This window comes from Eulemur rufifrons, chromosome 3 (genome assembly GCF_041146395.1).
Source record: "Eulemur rufifrons isolate Redbay chromosome 3, OSU_ERuf_1, whole genome shotgun sequence".
NCBI lineage: Eukaryota > Metazoa > Chordata > Mammalia > Primates > Lemuridae > Eulemur > Eulemur rufifrons.
Genome location: NC_090985.1, coordinates 23283120 through 23309924, shown reverse-complemented (window position 1 = coordinate 23309924; position 26805 = coordinate 23283120). Strand labels below are relative to the sequence as shown.

Here is a 26805-nt window from a genome sequence, read left to right as displayed (position 1 = left end):
GGCCTCTGATAACTTCCTCAGTAGCAGCATTAATCCCTTCGGGAGGCAGAGCCCTCGTGACCTCATCACCTCTTAAAGGTCCCACCTCTCAACACTGTTGCATTGGGGATTAAGTTTCTAACACATGAACTTTGGGGGACACATTCAAAGCAAATCACCAGGCTGCTGCAAAGCCAAGGTTGTTGCTGGGGTTGTGGGATACTAGAAAAATATAAAAAGATAAAATGGTAAATGGTTTGAAATACAGTCCAAGAAGCAGGACCCCATAACCTTACAAGCGTAGTAATTTTTCTCATTTTTATAATAGGTATTATTTTCTCATTACAAAAGTATTAATTTGCTAGATGAAAAAAACATAAAAACCATAGCATAGACAAGGAAGGAAAAAGACGCTGCCATCTCTACCTTCACCATCATCCAGAGGAACCTGTGGTTTGGAGGGTGTGCCTTTTTGGTGTTCTGTCCTATACATATAATTTATACATATTTATTTCAATAAAAACATCACAGTGTATCAATTTTCCTTTCCATATCCTTAACATTTCCCAGTATCAGCTCATATCCCTCTAGATCATTTTTATGGTTGTGCAGTACTGTGCACTTATCATCAGTTCCTTAAACAAATGCTTTGTGCTAAATACTTAGGTCCTTGCTCATGCTAAATGTGCTGAAGTGTTCATCCGTGGAGAGGAGTACACACTGTTTCCCATGTGATATTAGAATGCTGGACCACTGGAAGGACCTCGTGATAAGTGGCCTTCCTATTGTACCATTGGTATAGTATAGATTTCCCAAGGTGCAAACTATATTCCCGGTTTGCTTTTCATTTCTTTCTGTCTGATCCTAGAGGGAAGATTGACAGTAGAACATGCATCTAGAGAGCAGAGATGGCAGGGTGGCGTCCGACACACTGGAGGTGGAGCTGCATCAGACGTCTGCTGGGACTCGTGCAGGCCCTGGCGGGCCAGAGCCCGAGGGACCAGCTGCCAGCAAGTGCAGGCCTCTGCAGGGAGCTGGCGGGGCAGACCCTTCGAGCCCCTGTCCCAGCGGGGCTGCAGGGCAGAGCTGCTGGGCTCCTGCAAGACAGGATTTTGGCTCATTTTTCATGAAGGGAAGGTGAGTTTAAAATAGCTTTATCTTATAAATGTGGAATTCACAAATATTGGGTTTCCATGAGCACAGTTCCCCCACATGTGCTGTGAGAAAAATTTCCAGAAATTTTGCAAGAATCTTTCTAGCATTAGATCACTCTCCTGGCCTGTTCTGGTTGAATGATATTTCTAAAATATGATAACTTAGCTCCAAAAGATAATAAAAATAGAAACAAGAGTTTATGGCACGAAGACTTAGTATTTAGCATATTATTTAAGGTAGTCAAAGTATTCCATAATTTTAGAAAGCTGATACATATATCTTAGAACATGCTTTATTTCTATACAAGTGAATTAACTGAATATTGCTTTTCATGTCAGAAAAAATCAGGATTTATATAATTAAGAAAAATTTTCAACAAATCTTTAAATATTAACTGATGTAAAAACAATGAATAGATTTTGTGTGTCAATGCTCACACCCCATATTGATGACTTACAGTTCACACATGTCCTTGTAATGAGGAAAGCAGCTCTGTACGTGCAAGTGTCTATGGCTGCCTCTGTCGGGCATATTGATTACTCTGCAGATCCGGGCACCTTGTCCCCACAGGTGATACTTCTTGCTCAGGGTGTCGCTCAACCAGAACCCTGACCCATGCAGTACTGATGGTCTTTCTAGCCTTTGACAAACCAAAGCACCACAGAAATGCATGCAAGTGTGGTGTGTGCCACCCCCTGCTGTGGTCCTGCCCTCCCTGCCTCCCAGAGGGCCCTCAGGAACAAGCCCCAGAGCTGGCCCCTCACCTGTGGACGAGGCAGAGCACCTGCTACTGCAGGTTTGCCTTCAGCATCCACGTGGCTGCGTGTGTGGATAGCATTTCCTAAGTATCTCTCATTCCTTTGTTGGGTGGACCCTCCAGCTTGGGCCCCAAGAGAAAGTCTGGCAGCCTGCAGGGCACCAAGCAACACTCCTGTGGGTCAGGACCCAGCCTGTGTGTCCTCATGCCTCACTCCCTGCCACGCTGGGACCAGGCAGGCTGCCTTCAGCACGAGGCAGCTGTTTACAGATTCAGATGTCAGGGCCCACCCTGGAGGTTTTGTTTGGTTTGTCTGGGGAGGGGTCAGTCTTGCTGGACAGTCTACTCTTCCTTCCTACTTTACCTCCAAGTTTTCTGACAACAAATCCTGCTCCTGTCTTAGTGAGGATGGCTGTCATTCCCACCTGTGCCCACGCAGCAGCAGACACTTAACTTGTCTCGTTCTCAGACAGCTGATGCCCAGCAAGGGTTCACTCTCCAAGAGCAGGGAGCATGTCTTATTTGTGTCTGCCCTGGCTGAGTGGGTGCTCAATATTAATATTTGAATGCAATTGTAGCTTATACGTATTTTATTTTTTTTGGTGTGTGTATGTAGCAGGGCCATTTCCTGATGGGGAGCAGATGCTCTGAGAGTGCAGGAGCTTGGGGCTCTGTCTTTCCAAGAGCAGACTGCAGCAGTGAGAGCAGATGGGCAGGCCAAAGGGCCCACTGTCCCTAGGATGTCTCAGGAGGCACAGTTGTTCTGACTAGGACATGGGAAGCTCTTCAAGGGCCAGGCTTCACAGAGAGGGGCTGCTGTTATGTTGAGAGCACTCCCTCCTGGAAAGGGCACTCTCCACTGAATCTGCTCAGGGGTCATGTCAGGTTTGGGTGAGAGATGTTTTCACAACAGGACACATGCTTCATTGGTGGTAGAAGCTGCCCTCATCATAGGAAGATGTTGTGTTGAGTGACAACCACTTGAGCCGGGCCAGCTTGCCCACCACTGCGCATGCTTGGGTGTGTAAGGCAACTCTGTGTGATTCTATGTTGATCACACGTGTGCAGGGATGGGGCTCCCCAGCGACACACCACTCATGCTTGTGCCCCCTCCCCTGCCACCCAGGCAGCCCTGGGGCCAGAGGCAGGGCCAGCGTTCCCCCTGAGGCTCTAAGGTGGGCTCTGTGGTGGGATCAATGGCGATCGGTGGTGAAGGACAGGGCATGGGCAGGAGTCTGCCTGAGGGTCAGCACACACCTTCAGCACACTCTTGAAGGGCTGGTCAAGATGGCTGTGGAAGGTGCTGCTGGGATCTGAAAACCCACTGTGGGGGCCTCCTCCTGGCCACAGCCAGTCAGCCCCCTCTGGAGGGCCAGCACACACACGTGCATATCTATGTACGTGTGTACACATGCACTTACACACACACATACACATATGCACAGTTATGTGTGTCTACACAGACACACATGTACACCGACATATATATATGCATATCTATACATGTATGCATGCACATACACATATATACATGCAATATTTACACACATACATACACACACACAATGATTTCTATTTTCTGTTAGCCTGGACCATCAAGAGTTTAGAAGAGGCTGGGGTGGGTGCTGCAGGGACGGCCACCTGCTTGCCCGAGTGGTTGAGAGCAGGTGACCCACCTGCCCATCAGCACCTTCCTGGAACAGTGCCTTGTGCTCATACCCACTGAGGGACTACAGCAATGTGTTCTTAGGAAATGCTGATTTGCAAAATGTAACATTTCTCAGTTTGGAATTTTGTCTAGCCCGTGGGCTTTCTTAATATGGGGCATTAGATCTTTGTGAAAAATGCAAAGTATTATATAGTATTATTATGATGTTATTTGCTTTGTGTCTATTCACAGTTTACAGAGTATCTGATAGGGTGGGATTATTTTTGGGATTTATGGATTTATTTTCATGTTTCCCAATCAACTCTTACTGGTTTCCCTTCAGAGTCTGCAGACTTGCATTTGGTTTGCTTAGCCCTGAGGCCAGCGGTGCTCACAGTTAGACTGAAGTTGGTCGCTGCTGATTCCAGGTTCAGAAGGGTCACGAACAGCCTCAGCGTGATTATTTTATCTGTGACTGTACTGTAATTAGAACACAGCTGTGAGAGTTGGTAGTTTACAAGTTTCTAATGAGCTATTTCCTTCCCCAGTCACATTAGTGGGGGAGTTAATTGGGTCCATCTGGTATATAATTCACAGTATCGCTAATATTTCTGATTTTATAAGCCTGTGGTAAACTAGGACTCTTGATTCACAAAGGGGAGTTTTGGTGCCAGAGTTCCAAGAAGGGTGAGTGAAATGCAGGGAGAGTGGGGCTGAGCTGAGCAGGGGCTTTGCAGGAAACATGCTCTGGGAGGCAGAGTCGCAGGATTCCAGCCGGGTAGTTGGGGCCCCTCCCCACCCTGGCCAGCCCGGGGGTGGGGCTGGAGAGTGCTCACTGCGCAGTGGGTCACCCGGCCATGCCCAGCATCCGGTAAGAGGATCCCGTCCGCTCAGTGAAGCAGAGAGGGGTTTGGATAGCTGTGAAATGCTGGCTTTCTTCTCACAGTGTCTGTCATCTGCAGAATAGTGTGCTAGAAGGCACAGGGCTGTGGGAAAGGAATCACAGGGCACGTCAGTAGACACCTGGTCAGGTTAGGACCAAAGCCCACGCAGTCCTCACGAGAACTTGTCCAGTTTGCTCTCAGTAGGCGCACCCCAGGGCCCCAGCCTGTGCACCCTGCAGAGCCTACTCCCGGGGGCTGGGCTCTCTCCCTCCAGGGAAAGTCCTGGAACACACTGCCTCATCCGAATTAAAAACAGGATCTGAGCCGGGCGCAGTGATGCACCTGTAATCCCAGGGTCGCTTGAGGCCAGGAGTTCAAGGCTGCAGTGCGCTGTGAACGGCCTGTGAATAGCCACTGTCTGGGCAACTTAGAGACCCATCTCTATTACAGACGTTGAAGAAAAAAAGGATACAGGTGGATACTTCTTCATCAATTGTTTACGTTTAAAAAAATACATGGTCAAACGTCTGTAGATTTTCCAACTGTACTTACTTGCGTACAGGAAGCGTAGCATAGTGGACAGCACAGTGGCGCCAGGAGCCCGTGCGCTACGACGTCCTCTCGCGGTCGGCGCCCGCCAGACATCCTCTAAGTGGGAGAACACTTGCCCCGTCACCTCAACGCGTCCCCTGCGGGAGGATCCGCGTGGGCGCGCAGACCCGCACTGTCCTCCCCTCGGGATGGGCGGAGCGGCTGCCAGCAGCCCAGGTCACCCTGCATGGGCGGCGCGTGCATCCCCGCTGTGCCGGTGCTGTGCTGGGTGCTGCAGGGCGGGACCTGAGGGGGATGGGGCTGGATGGGGGCGGGATGGCGCGGGCGCCGGTTGCGTTTTGCCCCTCAAAATGTAAGAGTCCCCCTTCCTTTCTAGGGCCACGTGTTTCCCCTGCATGTGACACATCTGAGTGGTAGGTGTGGATCTTAGTCCTCAGCTCAGAAATAATCACCTTGCTCACCTTTTAGCTACTCAGTCTTTGGGCAAGCTTCTTAACCTCTTTGGCCTCTGTTTGCTCACCTAGGAAATGGGTATAAAAATGCCAGCTCATAAGTTATGTAATGTTTAAACAATTTTTTTGGTTGTTTTTATTGTGGAAAAACATATATCATAAAATTTGTCATTTTAGCCTTTTTTTTTTTTTTTTTTTTTTTTTTTTTGTTGAGACAGAGTCTCACTTTGTTGCCCAGGCTAGAGTGAGTGCCGTGGCGTCAGCTTAGCTCATAGCAACCTCAAACTCCTGGGCTTAAGCGATCCTACTGCCTCAGCCTCCCGAGTAGCTGGGACTACAGGCATGCGCCACTATGCCCAGCTAATTTTTTCTATATAGATTTTTAGGTGTCCATATAATGTCTTTCTATTTTTAGTAGAGACGGGGTCTCGCTCAGGCTGGTCTCGAACTCCTGACCTTGAGCAATCCACCCGCCTCGGCCTCCCAGAGTGCTAGGATTACAGGTGTGAGCCACCGCGCCCGGCCCTCATTTTAGCCATTTTTGAGTGTACAGTTCGGTGGCATTAGTTACAGTCATAATGTCGTACAACTATCATCACTAATTCTAAAATATTTTTGTCACTCCAAACAGGAACTCTGTATTCATTAAGCAATAACTCCCCATTTCCCCCTGCTCCCAGCCCCTGGTAACCTCGACTCTACTTTTTATCTCTATGAATCTGCCTATTGTAGATATTCCATGTAAGTGAAAGCATGCAGTATTTGTCCTTTTCTGGCTTATTTACTCAGCATAATGTTTTCAAGGTTCGTCGTCATGTTGTAGCATGTGTCAGGATGTCATTCCTGTTATGCATATATAATATTCCATTGTGTATGTATATCACATTTTATTTATCCACTCATCTATTGATGGACACTTGGGCTGTTTCCACATTTTGTGTATTGTGAATAATGATGCTATGAATATTGGTGCACAAGAATCTGTTGAGTCCTGCTTTTCAATTATTTTGGGTACAATATACCTGGGAGTGGAACTGCTGTATCATATGGTAGCTCTGTTTAACTTTTTGAAGACCTGCCAAATGTTTTTCACAGAATTTTCCACACACTACTTTACCAGCAGCGATGCCTGAGAGTTTCAATTTCTCCATATACTTGCCAACGTTCATATTCCTGTTTTTTTTTTTTTAAATTCTAGCCATCCTAGTGGGTATGAAGTACTATCTCATAGTAGTTTTGATTTACATTTCTCTACTGACTAATGATGTTGAGCATCTTTTCATGTACTTATTAGCCATTTGTAGATCTTTGGAGAACTGTCCATTTAAGTCTTTTGCCCATTTTAAAATTGGGTTACCTTTTTGTTGAATTGTAGAAGTTCGTTACATATTCTGGATGCTAGACCCTTATCAGATATCTGATTTGCAAGCACTTGCTTTCATTTTATAGGTTGTCTTTTCACTTTCTTGATAATGTCGTTTGATGCACAAAGGATTTTAATTTTGTTAAATCCAATTTATCTATTTTTTCTGTTGCTGCTTGTGCTTTTGGTGTCACATCTAAAAAATCTACTGCAGGCCAGGTGTAGTGGCTCATGCCTGTAATCTCAGCACTGTGGAAGGCTGAGGCAGGAGGAAGGCTTGAGGCCTGGAGCTTAAGACCAGCCTAGGCAACATAGCCAGACCCAGTCTCTACAAAAAAATAAAAAAAATTAGCTGGGCATGGTTGTGTGTACCTGTAGTCCCAGCTACTAGGGAGGTTGAGGTGGGAGGATTGCTTAAGCCCAGGAGTTTGAGGTTACAGTGAGCTATGATTGTGCCACTGCAATCCAGCCTGGATGACAGAGTGAGACCCTATTTCTAAAAAAAAATAATAATAATAATAATAATGATAAAAGAAAGAATCTATTGCCAAATCCAGGGTCATGATTTGTTTCCTTCTAAAACTTATATGGTTCTATCTTTTAAATATATGATCCATTTAGAGTTAATTGTTTACATAGTATGAAATAGGGGTCCAACTTTATTCTTTAGCATGTAGAAATCCAGTTATCACAGCACCATTTGTTTTTTTTTTTTTTTATTTTATTTATTTATTTTTTTTTTCAATTTAATTTTACAGAATCAAAGAGTCTAACAGTATATCTTGTTAGATACAGTATGTCCTCATAATGTATACATTATTTCTTGTACAATGATATGAAATAATATGGGATATATTCATGATAAATTATTAAGTGAACAGTGCAAGTTAAAAACAATAGTTTCATATTTTAGCACCATTTGTTGAAGAGACTATTTATTCCCTGTTAAGTCTTTGCATCCTTGTGGTAACATCAATTGGCCATAGATGTATAGGTTTATTTCTGGAGTCTTAATTTTATTCCATTGGTTTATATGTCTGTCCTTATGCCAGTACCCCACTACTTTAATTACTGTAGCTTTGTAGAAGGTTTTGAAATTCAAAAGTGTATGTCCTGGAAACTTGTTCTTTGTCAGCATTTTTTTTGGCCATTGAAATTCCATATGAATTGGCCCCTTGAAATTCCATATGAATTTGAGGATTAGCTTTTCCATTTCTAAAAAACATGCCACTGGAATTTTGATGGGGATTGCATTGAATCTGTAGATTACTTTGTATAGTACTGACATTTTAACAAACCCATGAACATGGGGTGTATTTTCATTTATTTAGATTTTCAATTTCTTTCAGCTATGTTTCGCAGTTTTTAGCGTACAAATCTTTTACCTCCTTGGTTACATTTATTTCTGGGTCCCCATCAGGGGACAGTGGCCTAGAACACGTTGTTCCTAGAGTCTGCCCGTAGAGCTGATAGAGATGAGGTTGGAAATGTTCAAAGAGTGGTGCTACGAGCAGATGCTAGTGCCGGCTGGAGAGTCCAGAATTCATCCTCTGTGCCAGTATTTCTCACAGTGTGGTACCATATCAAAATCTCCTGGGTGTTGTGTTAAAAAATATAACTCCCTGAGCCAAGCCATGTAGTCTCCTGAATCAGAATCTCTGGGGGAGGATTTGGGAAATAGTCTTTGAAGTAAACTCCTCAGGTGCTTTGGCTGTGTGCTTGCTTCTGGAAACCGCTGCTGTAGGCCCTGGCAGGAAAGAATGAGAAGAGAATGGTTTTTGGGGTGGCCTGGAATACAGGCGGGGGTGGTGCCAGAGCCTGAGCAAGGTGGGGGGTGCACGGCGGGGCAGGGGGTGCTGTGCTGGCAGACTTGGGAGGGGCAACCTAATGCTCTCATGGTTGTTCTAGATCTGGGGTTGTCCCTGATAATTCCAGGACCTCAGAGTTTTAAAAGAGGTTTTTTTGTTTGTTTGTTTTGTTTGTTTTTTTGTGCTGATATTGTTCTTGCAATTTGCTGAATTCATTTATTAGCTCTGGTAGCTTTCTTGTGGATTCTTTGGGATTTTCCACATACAAGATCATGGGATCTTGTCATCTGCAAATGGAGATAATTTTACTTCTTCCTTTCCAGTCTGGATGTCTTTTATTCCTTTTTTTTGGTGTGATTACTCTGGCTAGAACTTTTAAGTGCAATGATGAATCTTGAGCAGGTGACTTTTAGGAAAGCATTGATTCATTTTTAGGCATGTTGATTTCAGGTGAGAGTAAAGCCAGGCCCGCAGCTGCCTACCCTGTGTGGGGAGATCACAGTGCCCTGTCTGTTGTGCCTGGCTCATGGGAGATGCTAAAATACATTAGCTCCCTGCTGTCTCCTCTCACAACTGCGTGACTGATGGCCTTTTCTGGCCTTTATTATGTGAGGCTATGTTGTTTTATCTCATCCCTACGTCTGAAGCGTGCTGTGAACACAGACCAGCCCTCCCTTGACTTCCACGTGCACCTCACCCCACTCCATCGGGCACTGTCCAAACGTTGGCACTCAATGCACATCTGTTAAATCACTGAAGGAATGTTTGTGGAATGTTTTCCTCGAGTCAGATGTGTGGTCAGATAAAGTGCTACAGGCCACTGTAAAAGGAATAACCCCAAACTCCCAAACACAATAGCAGTTTGTTTCTTGCTTGTGTGAGGTCTGCTTGGCGGTGGTGATAGCAGTGTGTGTGTGTGTGGGAGTTATTCAGCACGCAGGATGATACTGGTCCTGTCGTCTCAAGCACACTGTAGGTGGCCCTGTTTTCCCCCTGCTCTCTGCCTGGGAGACTGACCTCGATGGATTTCTTAGAGCTCCCTGGCCTGGCTTCTGGCTGGGTTCAGCCCATGAGAACATGGCAGGAGACGGAGCATGAGATTGGGGTACTTATTCTTCAGCTGTCCCTTTCCCACCCTCCTGGAAAGACCCCTGTGGCTGATGTGTCCCTTGGCCAGAGACTGCCATTTGTCTCAGACTGGCCCCTCTGCAAGACTCTTTCCTTCTGGGTTCTAGCAACTGCCTTTCTCCCCTTATCCCTTTCAGGTTGGGGTGGTGACAAGGTCTGCCATTCCTAATCCCCTTGCACTGTGCGTGTTTTCCCTACACTCTGCCCCCACATCTGCAAATTTTCCCTCTTTAAATCCTCCTTGAATAATTCTGATTTAGTGAGCTGCCTGTTTCCTTCTGGTGTTCTGATGGCAGAACGGCTTCCGTGACGGCACTGCTTGGAGCGTCCAGGCAGTGTGTGGGAGAAGAGAGAGGGTGGGTAACGCGTAGGAGGACAGAGCCTGGCATGCCGCACAGTGCGTCCTTCCCCATCAGGTCTGGAACTTGGTCCTGGGGTCCCCCTGAAATGTGGCCCCTGACCAGGCAGCCGTTTCATAGCAGTGACCCCACCCTGCAGTTCTCAAGACCAGGTGGTCTAGGTTTGAATATTCAATGTCACTTGCCTTGCTACCACCTGGACGCTTTAGGTCTCTTAAGAGTGATGGTAGTGCGACACAAGGAAACTGTGACTGCCTGAGATGTGTTTGTTGAAGAGAAATTCTGGAAGCCTGGATTCAAGTAGTTCTGGAATTTCTATGCTACGTGCCAGGTGCTCTGTGGGCCGTGGCTCACTGTCGAGTTGAGGAGGAGGCAGATGCAGAAACAAGTAGCCCTGAAGAGTTGAGTTAAATATGACAATGAAGGTGAGTGCGAGGTACAGCCAGGCAGAGGAGTGTGAGCTTCAGCCCTTCAGAGGAAGACAGATCTGCACAAGGGAACAAAGAGCACGAGAAACACTAAGGGTTTCTGAATATATGCTTTTCTTCTTATTGTTAAAAGATAATTGACCATTTAAACAAGAATAACAAAAATGAAATATGGTTTGATATCATGTGTAAAGGCATGAGAGCAGCAGCACGGAGGTTGGGAAGGCAGAAATGGGAGCGCACTGTTGTAAGTGGGGCGTTGTGTGCCGTAGTGGTGCATGGTTAGGTCCTGCACATGTGTGTGTCTGTCACTATTGTGTGCTCTGTAGGAGGGGGGATAATATCATTTTAAGTTAGACTGTTAGAAGTTAAAGATGTGTTACTGTAACCTGTAAAGCAACAACTAACATAACAAAAAAGAATTGTAGCTAATAAGCCAACAAAAAGATAAAATGGAATCATACAAAATAATTAATGCAAAATAAGGCAGAAACAGAGGAAAAAGGGAACAAGGAACAGATAGACAAAGAGAAAACAAGTAGCAAGATGGGAGATTTAAACCTAATTATATCAATAATCACATTTTATGTGCATGGACTGAATACTCTGATTAAAAAGTAGACACTGTCATATTGGGAATAAAAGCAAAATTCAACTATATGCTACGTATAAAGGAACACACTTTAAATATAAAACATAGATAGGTTAAAAATAAAAAGATGAAAAAAAGACATACAATGCTAGCACTGATACTGTACAAAGAAAGGTGGCGTGGCTGTATTAATATCAGAAAGAGTAGATTACAGAGCAAAGACTGTTGCTAGGGATGAAGAAGGCCATGTCATACTATAACGATAAAGCATCAATTTAGCAAAATGACACGATTCTCAATGTTTATTGACCTAATAACAGAGCTTCAAAACACATGAAGCAAAAACTGAGAGAAATCATAGTTGGAGATTTCAGTACCTTCTCTTATTAATTGACATTAATAGAACAAGTAGACAGAAAATCCTTTAAAGCCTTGGCTTGTTCAAATGCCTGTAGCACCTGGCAGAGAGAACTGTGACCCGCAGAGACATTTGCTGCTGTCCGTCATTCTCTGCAGTGAGTCCCGAATCCTTGTGTGCATCAGGTCATGCCAGGCCACTGGGACAAATATCTCCTCTCTCCAGGAAGAGCTTAGGAAATATGCCAAGTGTGTCCTGGCAGGGTCTACCTAGGAACATGATGATGTGGGGACTAAATCTGCCATCAGCTTCATGCATGCATTGTCATCGATTGTCATTCTCTTTCAGACAATGTCCTTGAATGTTTACTTCATTTCAAGTTAGTCATTGGCTAGAATAATTTTTAAAAAGTATACTTCCTTTTTAAACATGGGGTATTGCTGCTGAGCAAGTGGTTTGCACATACATATATCCTATGAAAAATGTTAACAAAAGTTGTAAAATGGTCTTTCAGAGAGCTGTCTACTCAGGCAAAATATAAGGATCTTGGGTTTTATACAGTAACACAGTGAGGCACTTTCCGTCCCATCTGTATTCCTAGTGACAGTGCCAAACGTTTTCCACCCTGGAACTGAAGCATTCAGTGGTCCCTCTGTGGAAGGATGGCCAATAGGAAAAGATACAGCTTTTTACCCAAGGCCTGCACATCATGCATTAATGTGAGGAATCTTATATTATCTTTCTTGAAAACACACAGCCCATTTGATTTGTTTTGGAAGGAGTATACTTTTGTTTTTTGTGCAATTAAAATGATTTATTGAAGAGATAAATCATTTTAATTGTACAAAGTCATGAGCCCATCTAATGGTAATGGTGAGTTTTTTGGGCTTTCCAGCTAACTGGAGTGAATGTTCATCTGATTTCTTTCTTCAGATTTTTTCTGACTGAAAACAACCTTTCTAATACCAATTTCGTGTCTCATTGGGTTGAGAGTTGAAAACTTATTACACTGCAGTGATCCTCCAAACTGGAGTTTTGCCATCCATCCTTTTGCTTTGAAAAGGAAGGATTGCACCGTTATGCCTGAGGAATTACTGAAGACTAAGGATGGACTGTTCTGTCTTACTACCTGTGTGTAAGCCTTGGAAAAAGTGGCCACCAATCTTTTTTATTGTGAGTTTTGGACATTTATTGAGCAGTAATCACCAGCATCTGCAGCAAGCTGGCTAAGAACAGCCACACGTGCCTGGCTTTGTTACCGGTGTGTCTACTTTTTGTGTCCCACTGGGCTCAGTCACTTCCCTCCTGCCCCAAACTGTCTTTTCCCTCCTCCGTTGAATTATAAACTTCAAAAATCATACCGTTAGATGTTTAAACTATTTTCCTTAGGGGAAAGAACAATTCAAATTAGGCCCTAAATACACTTGATGTTCTTTCATTCAAGTAATTCCTAAAATTACTTTTATAAATATTTCTCTGTAAAGACCTCCCCAGGCTTTGGGATACATGATTATACCCTTTGGTGATCAGTAATATCCATTCATATTCAACAAATCCTGTGTTAACTGTCCTTACAAATCCTCCCAGGGCATTTTTAAGTCTCTACACATTCTTTATAAAATATAAATTTGCATCATTTGTAACAAAGCTGGCTGTTTAAGCAAAGGTTAACATCAACCCCAACATATTTTTCAATTAGGGGACGCTTTCAAGATTAGTGGAGTATAAATGAATAAGATTTTATCATGTTTGCAAACAGAGGAAGTGAAAAGATTATTCATTTATAATATAAAGAATACATTCTTTTAATTTATTTTTTTCTATTTCAACATAATGCACAGGGCATCTTGGTTTGGCAATTCATTCAGTATTCCTGTTAATATCCATTTTCTCTCCTAGTCCCTTAATTTTTAGGAGGCTTTTTAAAAATAAGAGCTTCTTTACTTCCTAAACTAGAAATGATAAGTAGAAATAATTAGTTTTAATCCTGTATTTAGTTTTCTATCCCATCCTTTCTCTTATTCCCATTTTCTATCTAATCATCTCTGTAGCATTTCTTTACTATGCAAATTTTCCTTGTGTTCAGCATGATAAGTTCATTCTTCCTTTACAAATTTCTAGCATATAATATTTGACACAGACAAAACAATATATGTAACATATGAATAAATTATGAAGCTTAGGTTTTGCAAACCCCTGTGTGTTCACCAGCTGATTGGCTTCTTTTTTACCCTATCCCTTTGCTTCCTAAGGTGGAGATTACTCTCGATTCCTTTGTGTGTGCACACTCGCATATGCACCTCTCTTCTATCTACCCACTCATTCATCTCCTATCTATCTGTCCATCTATCTCTCTCATCTCTCTAATCTAGTTAGCTAGCTATTTGTCTAAAACCATATAAATTAATCCTAAACAATGCATTGTTTAGAGTTGCTTGGTTTTAAGTCTTATAAAAAATTGCATCATGTGGATATTCTTCTATTAATTCCTTTCCTCCCTCAACATTATGTTTCTAAGATTTCTCCACATTGTTTTGTTTAGCTGTGGTTCATTCATTTCCACTGTTGTGCAAATTCCATTGTGTGAATATACCATTGCATGTTGATTTTGCATCCTTCAGCTTTGGATCTAGAAAGAACGAGGGGGTCTGGAGATGAGGAGATTGTTGAAGATGGGGGTGGAGGAGGCAGTGCTGTGGGCACCAAAGTGCGTCCATCCCACAGTCTGGCGTGACCCTGTCTTGCTGATGATCATGGCAGCAGGACCTGCATCAGATCCACCAGTCCTAGGTGTTTAAAATTTACTGCCTGAGCATTTAAAACATGGCTAACTCCTAGGACTGGTGAGAATAGGGACTTGCTCCCGCCCATAACTGAAAGGCACAGTGATGGGGTGGGCTCTCCTCCGGCAAGAGGCCTGTGGGCCCCGAGGAACTTCTTGACCCAGTGGCTCCACTTCAAAGACATACACAAAGACTTATCTATCAGTCTCTCGTAGTGTTTGTTACTTACCTTAGTCAAAACTCAGAAATTCCCTAAATTTTCATCAGATTGACGGCCAAGCTTAATGTGGTGATGTGTGTATGGAATATGATGGCTGACATTAAAACTGCCTTGCAGAAGAATATTTAATCACATGGGACATGCTAATGAGGTGGCTGAGTTGAACAATTAAGGGACAAAGCAATTTGTATTGATGAATATGAACGTGTGTCTGTACACACAGATATTTGAACCTGACTTAAAAATACTCATTTATAAATAGGAAATAAAGACTGAGAGGAAGTTCTCTAAGTGTTAACATTGGGTTTCTCTGAATTATAGAATTATGTACACTTGTTTTATTTATTATCTTCTGTAATTTCTAAGTTATTCAAAACAAGTATTGCCTGCTTATAAATTTATAGGTACCTATGCATTCTGCAAATGTGTATACAGAGTTTGCTGGGACATGGGAGAAATCAGTAATGCTGAAATTTGTGAAACTAGACAGTTCCCAGGCTTAGAAGTGAAGTTAGAAAAATGTCAATTGGATTTCTTTGAAGAGAAGAGAAAAAGTCAGGAATAATATAGATCTCATCCACATTTTCTACCCTAATTAAGTCAGAGGGAAAAAGCCAGGCTCTCGGTTCTGTGGACTGCCACTTTTATTTCCAGCTTCTGGAATGTGTGCTTTTTGGGTGACCTTAATCTTCTCTATGTGTGGCCTGTGAGTTCTCTGGGACACAGGCCAGCCATCCTGTCGAGCAATAGGGCCCAGAGGCCTCCTCTGTGCTTCTGTCTTTGCAGAGAGGAAAGGACTTGGAACAGTGGAAAATAGTATTTGGATGGTGTCGAATGACGTTTAAATTGGAATGGCCTGAAGTCTCTTTGGGAAATTTCCTGGTGAAACTCATTTTATTTTTGGCTCTTTAGAAATATAACTGTATAAAAAAGCTGAGAAAGGATTCCCTATATGCTTAACTACAGCTATAAAATCCTTTGTATACACAAAGCACAATAAAAATGTTAAACAATGATGCAGTCAGCCAGATGTGGCCACCACAGAGAAGATATTAATAAACTGGATTTGTGACTTTTCTCCATTTCTGATTTTCCTTCTTAGTGGCAAGAAGGAAAAATCCTCTGCATTGTGCAACGTGGTGCTGCCGTGAGCTGTTCTGAGAGCCCCCGGGCCACGCTTCCCGAGGAGCAGCAGAGCCGCGGCTCTCTTGAATGTTGTCAGCTGTTTATAGCTGTTGATTCCAAGAACGTTATTGATTTAATGATGTAGAAATCATTTATTTGAGTCAAAAAGCCAATCTAATGCAAATAAGCTATGATTACTGGGGTTTAACCCATTCATTATTAAGTATTTATTAAGAACCTACATCGAACTGGGTACCTCTTTACGGTATCAGGTAAAACAAGATGAAAGCACCATGGCAACCGTTCATAAGGAGCTCACAGTCTAATGAACATAATGGAATCAGTAGCCAAACTCTGTGCTTCCATTTACATCCTATTTAATGCAACAAAACCAGGGTTTTTGTTTCTTTTAATTTACATTACATGGCTGAGAAAGTGGAAATGCAGGGTGGCTAAATAATGTGAGGGAGGTCACTGTAACAGTCAGCTCTTCTAGTAATATTATGTTACTGGAAAAAGACCCAAACTCTGTAAAATAGTTTAAAGAGATTTATTCTGAGCCAAATATGTGTGACCATAGCCTGAGGAGCCACACCCACAAAGTCTTGAGCAAGTGGTCCCAAGGTGGTAAGGTAACAGTTTGGATTTATACATTTTAAGGAGACAGGGGTTGTGAATAAAATCATAAATCAATACAAGGCATACATTGGTTTGACCCAAAACGGTAGGACATCTCAAAGCAGGGAGCTTACAGGTTAAAGGTAGGCTCAAAGATTTTTTGATTTGTAATTGGTTAAAGAAATGAAACTTTGTCTAAAGGCTTGGAATGTTTTAAGTTAAGATAAGGAAGTTTGTTAATCAGATGAGCCACAATATCAGACTCAAGTGACCTGTTAAGCTAATTGATGGGCTGCAGATGATTTAACCTTTGCTCTGCATGGCCTTGGGTCCTGTTAGTAATTTAGTATCTTACTGTCACAAAGAGTCTCTTTTGTCAGTCTCATTTATTTATTTTTTATTTTTGAGGCAAGGTCTCATTCTGTTGCCTAGGCTGGACTGCAGTAGCATCATCATAACTCACTGCAACCTCAAATTCCTGGGCTCAAGTGATCTTCCTGCCTCAGCCTCCCGAATAGCTGAGAGTACAGATGTGTTCCACCACTCCTGGCTATTTTTATTTATTTTTTGTAGAGACAAGGTCTCAATAAGTTGCCCAGGTTGGTCTCAAACTCCTGGCCTCAGGCAGTCCTCTTGCCTTGGCTTTCCAAAGTGCTAAGATTACAGGTGTGAGCCACTGCACCTGGCCTTGTCAGTCTTATGATCTCTATTTTAACATTAATGCTCGTCAGTTGTGTCTGAACTCCAAAAGGCAGGGGGTATGATGAGATGCGTTCTCCATAAGAAGGGGCCCAGGGCTGCCCAAAGGTGGTGCCCGTGGGCAATGACCGGCCCCAGACAGATTTCTTTTCTGACTCCCCACCCCCAGACATGATGGGTGTTGTTAGACATAGCTCAGGGGCCCAGGTTTTACTCATCCACAAGATCCAAGTTTTAATGTCTATGTCACAGGTGTGAAAAGGAAGTAAAAATCTCAGGCCCCTTCCCAATTCCTTATGCGAAAGAAAGGCAAAGGCCTTGGGCACCTGGGAAGAACTTGCCCCACAGATCATTCATTAGGGAAATTCCTTGCTAACCTCCCCTGAGCAAGGACATGCAGATTGTAGCTGTGGGTCCCAGGCTCTAGCTCCTAAAACTACAGTCTGTTACAAGTTTATCTTCACAGGCAGCAGAACAGAGACAAGACAGGATTAGACATTCTTCCACCTACCCGGGGACATCTACATAATTGATGCTTCCTTCACTCCCCTTTTCTAATGTTCACCTTATTATATGTAAAATGGAGATTGTCACAAGAATGTAACCATTTTGGCTCACTACTCCTGACTTTTTTTCCTATATGCCTTTAAATGCTGGAACTTCCACATTCTCCTTTGGAAGAACAGCCACAGTTTTGGCTGTGGTTCATGTTTTTCTCAGGCATGCCCTCAACTTTGGCTTGATAAACCTCCACTGACTGAGATTTTTGCCTCAGTCACTTATTTTGGGTGGACACAGGTGAATGCTTGAATGAGAAAGAGAAGCAAGTGGAAATATTTTTCTTAAAATTCATTCCCTGTTGTGTATCTACAATTGGAAAGATTATTGCTCTTTCACCAGTTGAGTGTTTCAGGGCATCCACAGCATCTCTGCATGCCCAGGCTCCTTTAAGGAAGGCAATGTATAAAATGACAGCATATAAAATGACATGTTCCCAGTGATTAGGAATGAAAATGATTTCTGCAACTTGTCATGAAAAACTGGTTGCTTTTAAACATCATGTGTCCTTTAATGGAGTGACCATATATGTTGGTGGACCCTGCTGTGCCTGTGCAATTATTTCCTCTCGAAAAGCTTCTGATTTGGACCATACGTTTATGGTGGCCCTTCCTTCAGGGCACAGGCCAGTGTAGCAAAGGCCCTTCCTGCCCAGTGTGGACCTTGGCTTTGTTTCGGTTGTGACTGCCGTACTCTGGAGAGCCTCCTCTTTGCTGTTCTGGTTGTCATTTCATTCGGACCCCTTGGCTCTGACTTCTGCAGCTTGGTCTTCTATTAGAATATTTTAAATGTAAATACTTGTGATCTTAGGAAAAATAATAATAGAATTTTCTGCATATAAAAGGGCCTATCAGACTCTGAATGCTTTTCTTGATGGGAAGCTCTGTAGGAAATGGCAAAGGTCTGAATCTCCTATTAATGCCAAAGTGACCCTAATGGTATCATCCCATGGCATCTGGTCTCCTGTGTGAGTTTCTGATTTGCATTTTCAATCTAGTTGGGGAGGAGAGTTGTTTCTAATGGTCTCTCCTGAAACTCCAGCTTTTTACAATTCAGATGGAACTTTAGTCAAATCGCCGTGTAGAATTTATCACTGAATTGCAGGCACATTCTTGAATCTAGTGCCCAATTGCTGGGAACACATTTGTCAGTTTGTATGTTGGTGACTCCGTTTCCTTCCTTCTTACAGGCCTCACTCTCCTGTGCCCCAGAGCTTCAGCTCCAGGTCTAAAGACCTCTGCTTTACGGAGAACACACCTTTGCTAAGGAATTCCTCACAGGAGAAAGGGTGAGTTTTTTTCCCTTGTTATGAAACTAAGAAATTTCTGAGCATGGTCTTTGGCACTTTGCTGGGGAACTTCTTCCTGCGATAATGAATTTTTGCCGGACATCTGCCAGATCTTTGACAATTCATTGTGGTAGGTGTTCACAATTCTAGTGGTTATATTCTGACTTATGAATTTGCAGATGGCCTTGAGCATAACCCTGTAATGATCATACAGCACCTGGGCTCAGCCATGCGAGCATGTGTCACCTGGCTGGGGTTTCTCAGCCAGGGTTGAGGCTGACAGAATCTGTAGACATTTTGGTTGTCACGCTGGGGTCTGGAGTGCTACTGGTATCTAACAGTAGAGGCCAGGGATGCTGCTAAACATTCTGCAATGCATGGGGCAGTCCCCATGGCAAAGAATTATGCAGCCCAAATGTCAATAGTGATGAAGGTGAGAAACCCTGTGTGTATCATTCACAAGAAAACTCCATTTCCTGCAAGGTTGAAGGCTCTTTTTGGCACAAACCTGGGTGGTTCTGGAATTGCCTGAGCAGAGGTGATCCGGAGGATAATTTATAGATGCTTCTGCCCAGGATGAAAGGCCATAGCCCAGGCCCTCAGCCTCATCTCTTCTTCTGCAAACTTCCACAAGCCAGAGCCATCTGCTTGGTGTCTCCTGGCTCCCCAAACATCACACACATTGTTACCAAACCCAAAAGGTATTTGGCCTAGGTCCAGTTGCTCACCACACAAAAGGCCAATTACTGAGACAACAATATTGCCAGGGAATAAAGGGTTTTATTGCAAATTAATGTCAGCTAGGAGATGGGAGATAGTTCTCAAATCAGTCTCCCCAACCAAATAAGGCAAAGACTGTTATAGTGGGTTGTAGAATGCAGGTTGGGTTGCATGGGGCTTGAAGTCGTGGGGTCTCCAGGTGGTCTGATTCAAGAGTCAGCTTTGGTGATGGATGGTGAGTTGCCAGGAAGCCCCATGGCTTAAGCTGTTCTTGTTAGGCATTATTGGTCTGAAAGATTGAGGTATTGGGGAGAGAACAAAAAATAACTTAGGGAAGGGGCCATCTTACAAGGTCAATTACAACATGGGGACATCATCACAGAGCCTCCCTTTCCTGGCCAATGACCCTGTGCACTTGCATCAACAGGTGACTGTTGTGTCTCCTTCACTTGCCTGTGAGCCTCTGAGTTGCCCGCTCTCTTCCCAGTGCTGTCTGCAGCCAGGGCAAGGGGTGGGGCCTCGCACTTTAGGGGCACTTGCATGCCAGGTGGACTCCTGGCCTCACCCTCCAACACTCAGGTTCTCAGGATTTGGATGGAATGTGAGAATCTGGATTTATCACCTCTTAGTACAGGGATGATCTGTCTGGCTCCCTCCAGATGATTCCTGATGACAAGTTGTGTCTCTGTGAATGTTCCCACCAAGCTCTTTGACTAGAGAAACCTCCTTCCCTCTCCAGCTCTCCAGGGCACTCCAATGTCATTTCCTTTGAGAAACCTTAGTACCTCTCCACCTCCCCCAAGAGTGATGTTGCTTCTCCTGTGCTCTCAAACACCACATTCACGCCCTTCCTTCTAAACTTGCCCTTGTGTTATCCATGGTGATGTCTGCCAGCCTGTGTCCTCTCTATCCTATGTCCCTGTACCCAGCATGCCCCTTGCCCCCAGCTCCTCAGAGCCTGGATGGGTGAGGGGTGCAAGCTGAGGCATTTCCACTGACCCAGCTGCTTAAAGCTTCTCTAGTGGGGGATGACTTAATTCTCCTCCACATCTCCTAATCAATAGCTGTGAAGACAAACACTTGGCACATCTACTTCCTTAATGCTTTCTCTTTAATTACTTGGTAAACTGTTAAGGCCTGAGACATTTTAGAACTTGCAATTCATTGGAAAACCAGTAACGTGGAAGCATTTGTCCTGGGCATGTGGAGCACAGAGACGTGCCCTGGGAGGCCGAGCTGAGCCTCCTGTCACAAAACCACTTCACAGAAGCTTTGATTACAAAATGCTTTTTTTTTTTTTTTTTTTTTGCATGAAGCTAACTAAGGTATTGGTGGTAGGAGGGTCTTCTTGATGCTTTACTTTTATCAACTTAATTCTGTTGCAGTTTTAATTTGATCAAATGGCTTATTGGAGAACATCCATTGATTTACGTAATTTCAGAAGAGAAAGTACACTTTCCAGGGTGTTGAGGGCAGGAATGTGTGGTACAGAGGTCAGAGCATGTTCTGCCTCTGCACTGACCAACTGGTAGCCATTCTTCACATGTTATTCAAATTTAAATGAATGAAAATTAAAAATTCAGTGCTTCAGTCACACTAGTCAGATTTCAAGTGATCAGTAGCACAGGTGGCTACCATACTGGACAGGGGCAGAGGACATGTCCATCGCCACAGAAAATTCTGTTGCACAGCACTGCTCGTCTTTCTACTTATAAGAAAACAGTTTCCTTAGTTCCAATTTTGCTATGTTTGTGGGTTTTTCTAGCGTTTAGGAGGAAGGTGATGCTCACATACCTGAGCATTTTCAGTCACAAAATTGATAGAAAATATGACTACTTTCAAAGTCATTTTGTTACATATTGGTTTTACACAGCCTGTTTCTACATCTCTGGGCTTCTTATATTTTTTTCTTGTGAACCAGTTCTAAAGCAGTGATAAGTGTTCAGGAGAATCCCAATGCCCCGTTGTGCTAGTTGGGGTTTGAGTGGCATCATTTGTTTTTCTTTCTTTCCTTCATTCTTCCTTCCCTTTTTTAGAGATGGGGTCTTGCTCTCTTTCCCAGGCTGGAGTACAGTGGCCCTATCATAGCCCACTGCAGCCTCCAACTCTTGGGCTCAAGTGATCCTCCCACCTCAGCCTCCTGAGTCACTGGAATTACAGGTGCACACTACCATGTCCAGCTAATTAAAAAAATTTTTTTTTGTAGAGATAGGGTCTACCTATGTTTCCCAGGCTGGTCTCAAACACCTGGACTCAAGTTATCCTCCCACCTCAGCCTCCCAAAGTGCTGGGATTACAAGTGTGCGCTACTGTGCCCAGCTGACATCATTTGTTTCTAGCAAGTAACAGATCACAGCTGTTGTTAATGTCAATATTGTGATCCCATGAGTATTCCATGCAATACATAAAAATTCTAGCTTTTGGTACAACCTTGCTAGAGTTAAGTGCATCTATACTGAGGGAATTGCTCAGAAGCCCAATAATTCAGCCAAAAGTAAATGGACATGTCCACATGTAATTCTGATAAATTTGTTATTCCCCTGGATTCATCCTTCCAGATATAGGCCCATTTTTGGGCCTATTTAAGTGAGGTACTGATGTTCCCTATTCATCCCTGCAGCCCTGTTACAGAAAGATACCTATACAGAGGAGGAAAGCTTACACCACTTAGTCTGCTTCAGGAAATGTATAACAGATCTAGGCATTGTCCACTCTAGCACACTCAAAGAGAAAGCAAATAGATCTCTGTCCTGTTGTAAGTCCCGTAGGCGTGGGAAGAGCTTCCAGGAACTCTGCTCATCAGAGTCGTAGGGTGCTGAGGGCCCTGCACCCAGTGCACCCAACTGTGTTCCAGCTGTACCGCTGTCTGCTGAGCCCGCCACGTGGGAGGAGATCGGACAGCAGGTACTCAGGTCCCTGGAGGAGCAAGACGCAGAGGCCTGGCACATGAAGGTGGAGGATGTGGCTCTGCCAGCACTGCCGGTGAACAATATAAAAGAAAAACCTGAACAAATCAGAAAAGAGACTGATAAATTACCCACCAGTACCAAACCTCAACGATGCCGAAGTGTCTTGTGTTACAGGAGAATTAGGAATCTGTCAAAAGTACTCAAAAATCATCAAGCAAAATAGAAGAAAAAAATGTCCATTTGTTCTTTATGGCTGCGGAGAAAAAACAATGAGTGTAGGCAGCCAAAAAACTCACAGTGTGTGTGTCTGCCCCTGTGCGTGAGATTCACAATCAGCATCACAAGCCAAGAACAGAAGACAGGTGGCAAAATGAAAATTCGTTGCTCAAAGGTAACCCGCACACTTTGTGAATGTGGAGAAGAAAAGATGAAGTCTTCTGCCTCAGGAACTTGTGAGTGACTGAGTACAGGACGTGCTGTTTCCCCAGAGCTTAGAGAAGAAGTCACATGGACAACCTCTTATAAGAGGTATAAATGACAAAACTCAGGCAACAGGAATTTTGGGTTGTATTTTCTAAGAACTATATATTTTTTTAGCTTGTGGTTAACTTTATTCACACCTTTCCAAGTAGATGCTTAATTATTTTGTTTGAAAAAAAGAGAGAAAGCAAATACGGAAATGAGTGGGAACCAGCCAGAAACAGCTTCACTGAAAGTCCCAAACTCAGAAAGGGCTGATGTTTATTGAAGGCCCACAATTCACTTTGAAGACTTGAGTGACCCCAGGAGATTTCCTTTGAGCCAAGTATTCTGTGATGTCGCCAGTGTGAGAGAGCGAGACTACACTGTCATTCTTTTGAAGACCAGGATTGATTTTACGACATTTCACTTATGGGGAATGAGAGGAAATCTTGTTTTGGAGATGCGATTATTTCAGGAAAGATAACCACAAAGCTCTTGCTTTCCAGGTCACGGTGCATACCTGGATACCATCCAGAGTTCATCGCTGTGGAAGAATCTTGGGAAAACAGCTCAGCTGAGTGGGAGCAGAGATACCTGTTGAGCAGAGAGGTGGCTGGTTCAGGGACATTGGCCTCCTCAGAGAAGGGGGAACTTGTGGACAGCACTCACGTCCGCTTGCATCTTTCAAAGCTGAGGTAGGTGGACTTGGAGGGCCTGCACCGGCCAGGGGCTGTGGCTTGACAGGCTGACTAACTGACTCTCTGTGAATTCTCGAGTTGTTTCCTTTTATTGGCCTGGTCCAGGCAAGGGCTTTCAGGAGGTGTAGGATGTTATCAAATGATTACCAGGTATTCTCAAGGTTGTATCTGTGTACCCAAGCTCCTTCTCTGAAACCCCTACCTGGGGGTAGGTGAAGGGGTGAACAATAATGTAGATTTAAACTAATGATGTAATGATAAGCCTTAGGTTACTCTAGATCACTTTCCAAATCCTATTATGCCTAGGCTGGGGAATTCCCAGATTGGTACCGCCTTCCTTCCTTCCCCAGGTGTAGCAGTTGCTAGGGATAGGATTAAGGGTGGGGCAATCACCAAGACAGAGTGCCTGCCCTTATCCTTCTTCCCAGGTGGGGCAACTGCTAGAGGCAGCACCAAAGCAGGGCACTCTTGTCCCTAGAAAAGCTGGAGATCCTAGCTAACTACCTAACACTTCAAGATTATCTATCTTTGCCCCAGGCCTAGGAAGACATTTAAGGTAGCCTTGCAAATCGGAAACCGATTACAAACATCAACGGCTCCCATCCTGTATTCCTCTCCTTCGTGCTTGTGTGGTTGGTGGGTCTTCATGGCCATTAGGTTTGCAAATAGAATCTACTGGATTCAGGAGACCACTTTGATGCTATCTTTGTGATTATTGATGAATTGGGGCCAGTGCATTGCGCAGCCGGAGGGAGGCAGTATTTTCCCGTTGTGGGAACCAGAAGCCTGAGGCTACGCATGCGCATGGGAGAGCCGCCACGCATCCCTGGGAGGGTTGGAGCTCCACGCTGGTGCTTGTTGCTGGGCTGGGCAGGAGCGCTCTCATTTTACCAGATTTATTGGCTGGGCTTCCTTTCTTGCATACATTTATTTGGAGGAAGGAGTCCTTTGAGAGCAATGTGCTCAAAAGCAGCATCTCCAGGAACAGAACAAGGGCTGGAAGCCAGGACCTGCCCTGAAGTAGCTGGGCGACGGTGACGGTGGTAGAGCCCGGCGTGACGTGCAACCCTCTGTTGCCCGATGTTCCCCTTGGTCCGTGGCTTTCCGGGGGCATACACTGCACTGAGGTGATACGTGCAGAAGCTGTAGATGTGTGAAAAAACACTATGGAACTATCAAATATTGGTGTTACCGTATCACTATGTTTAGGGACCAATCGTTTCTGAAATACTTGACGGGCTGATTGGCAGTGTACCGGTCTGCGTATCGCAGTCGTACCTACCTACCTACCCCAGAGAGGCCCACCTCCAAAGCCCTGCTGTGTGCTGGGACCATTGCCCAGGTACCCTGGTGACCCTGCTAACAGTCCTGGGAGGTGGATGGAGAGTACCTCAAGGAGGGTAAGTGTTGTGCCCAGGGGCACAGCTTGTGAGCCAAGGGTCAGGGATTTGACCCCAGATGCCCCACTGCTGCTTGACCATGGAGCTGTCTCCTCCCATTCTGACTCCCAACCATCTGCAGCTTCTTCACAATGACTGGTCTCAGCACCTTCGTAGGTGCAACAAATATTTGGCTGATGAATCTGCTATGAAATTATGTGAATGGGGACCTGGTGCCATGGGTCATCAGGTGATAGACCTTGACACTGTTAATGCCCTTCCCCAGAAGATGCTGTGTCCTCAACTGTCCCACAACATGGAAAAATAGAATCAAGTACATTGAGACTTTACATTCAGTGGTTTTATCTTCTATGATTCCTGGAATATTTGCCTTGAGTTTGCCACTGAACTAAAGGACTTTAGTAGTTCCATTCCTTATAACATGTCCAGAAAGTACCATGCATGATCAGTGAATAAACTTGTGAAAGAATCTTGTATTTTGGATTGTCAGCTCTGCTGCAGGTGCCAGTTATGTAGAAAGACATTTGTATTTAGAATAGCTCAATTAATGCTTCATGCTTTAAAAAAATGTCATTTTGATTCCTATTTAAGAAGGAGCTGTTAAATCATAATTTGGAAGCATGAAATGATTATTTGTCAAATTCATTAAATATAAGAGATTGCAAAACAAGACTTTGCCATTTTCAAAAGATCAGAAAGAAGGTTTTCAAAGGTGGAGGGAACTTTACTAAGTGAAGAGAGTATTAAATAGATGTCCCAACACAGAGTTTCTTGCTTCATTCTACAAACATGCATCAAACACAAGCCAAGTACCAGCACCCTTCTATGTGTGAGGACAGAGCAAAAACACCCCAGTGCCTGCCCTCTCGGAGAAGGCAGGGGGAAGATCACACCCCGGGAGTGGCTGGTGACTGTGTCATTAGGAGATGGGATCTGGCTGCTAAGTGAGCAGAGATGGGCATGATGGGAAGGACTGCAGCCAGGGAGCACCCTGGTGGGGCAAAGGCCTGGTGGTCCAGTCTGTAAGCGGCAAGGATGCTAGTGCAACTGGAAGGGCTGGGGGGTGGGCCAAGCCCAGGTTCATGTAGGGCCTGGGGGCCACGTTTAAGAAGTGGACAGTGGTGACTGGGCCAAAATGCCTTCAGAAGTCCTCAGCGGGGGCTGAGTGCATGGCATGATTGTCTATTAAGTGATCTTATAAGGAATTCTCGAGAGACTCTGCTAGTACAACCAGTCACACAGCACTGCAATTTTCTTCTTAAATTATTTGTGTTTTTATATTTGATGATCAAATCTGTATTCCAACTTTCTAGAAAACTTAGGGAAAAACAACTGATAAATATGAATTGGAGAGCCAAGATAAGACATTGAATTCATTTTTTTCCCTAGAAAACTGGAGGTTTTAAAAGGCTAGGGAGTGCCCCAAATCTTGAACTCTAGCTTCCTCAGCAAGAAGCTGCGTGCAGATGTTTGTGGTTAACTTTGTTCCTCTCTGGAACCTCCACCAAGCTCCTTTGGCTGGGGCAGTATGTTCACTGGTCAGCAGTGTCCTCTTTCATATCATGTTATGGAAAATTCAAAATGTGTGCTTTGGGATGGAGTTTCTACAAGGCTTCAGAGAGGTGTCTGAGGCGGGCAAGCCTGGACACATGCAAACACGATTGCCCGCCCTTGTGACTTAGGACTGACCTTTTCTTTTGCAGGCGCTGTGTGCGGTGGCTGAAAGTCACGGGCCTGTTTGTCTTTGTGGTGCTGTGCTCCGTGAGTACCGGGGCTGCCCCCAGCAATGCTGTTGGGTCAGTGTAAGCCCTGGGGGCCTTGGTGGGCAGGCACAGCCCCCCAGTGCCTTTGGCTGAATAGCA

At 44.2% G+C, this 26805-nt stretch overlaps 1 protein-coding gene across 2 annotated transcripts in view; it reads left to right on the top strand.

The window, feature by feature from the left end:
• OCA2 (OCA2 melanosomal transmembrane protein) overlaps positions 1–26805 on the top strand; it is a 200529-nt gene that overhangs the window by 7234 nt on the left and 166490 nt on the right. Inside the window, exons 2-5 of one of the 2 annotated variants that reach the window (XM_069465829.1) lie at positions 848–1116; positions 18656–18754; positions 23352–23540; positions 26647–26704. In XM_069465829.1, the coding sequence (XP_069321930.1) occupies positions 869–1116; positions 18656–18754; positions 23352–23540; positions 26647–26704 (594 nt within the window). In that variant the 5' untranslated portion in view covers positions 848–868. Of the gene's footprint in view, positions 1–847; positions 1117–18655; positions 18755–23351; positions 23541–26646; positions 26705–26805 lie in introns of those variants that run through there. The other variant, XM_069465830.1, reaches the window with a different exon arrangement.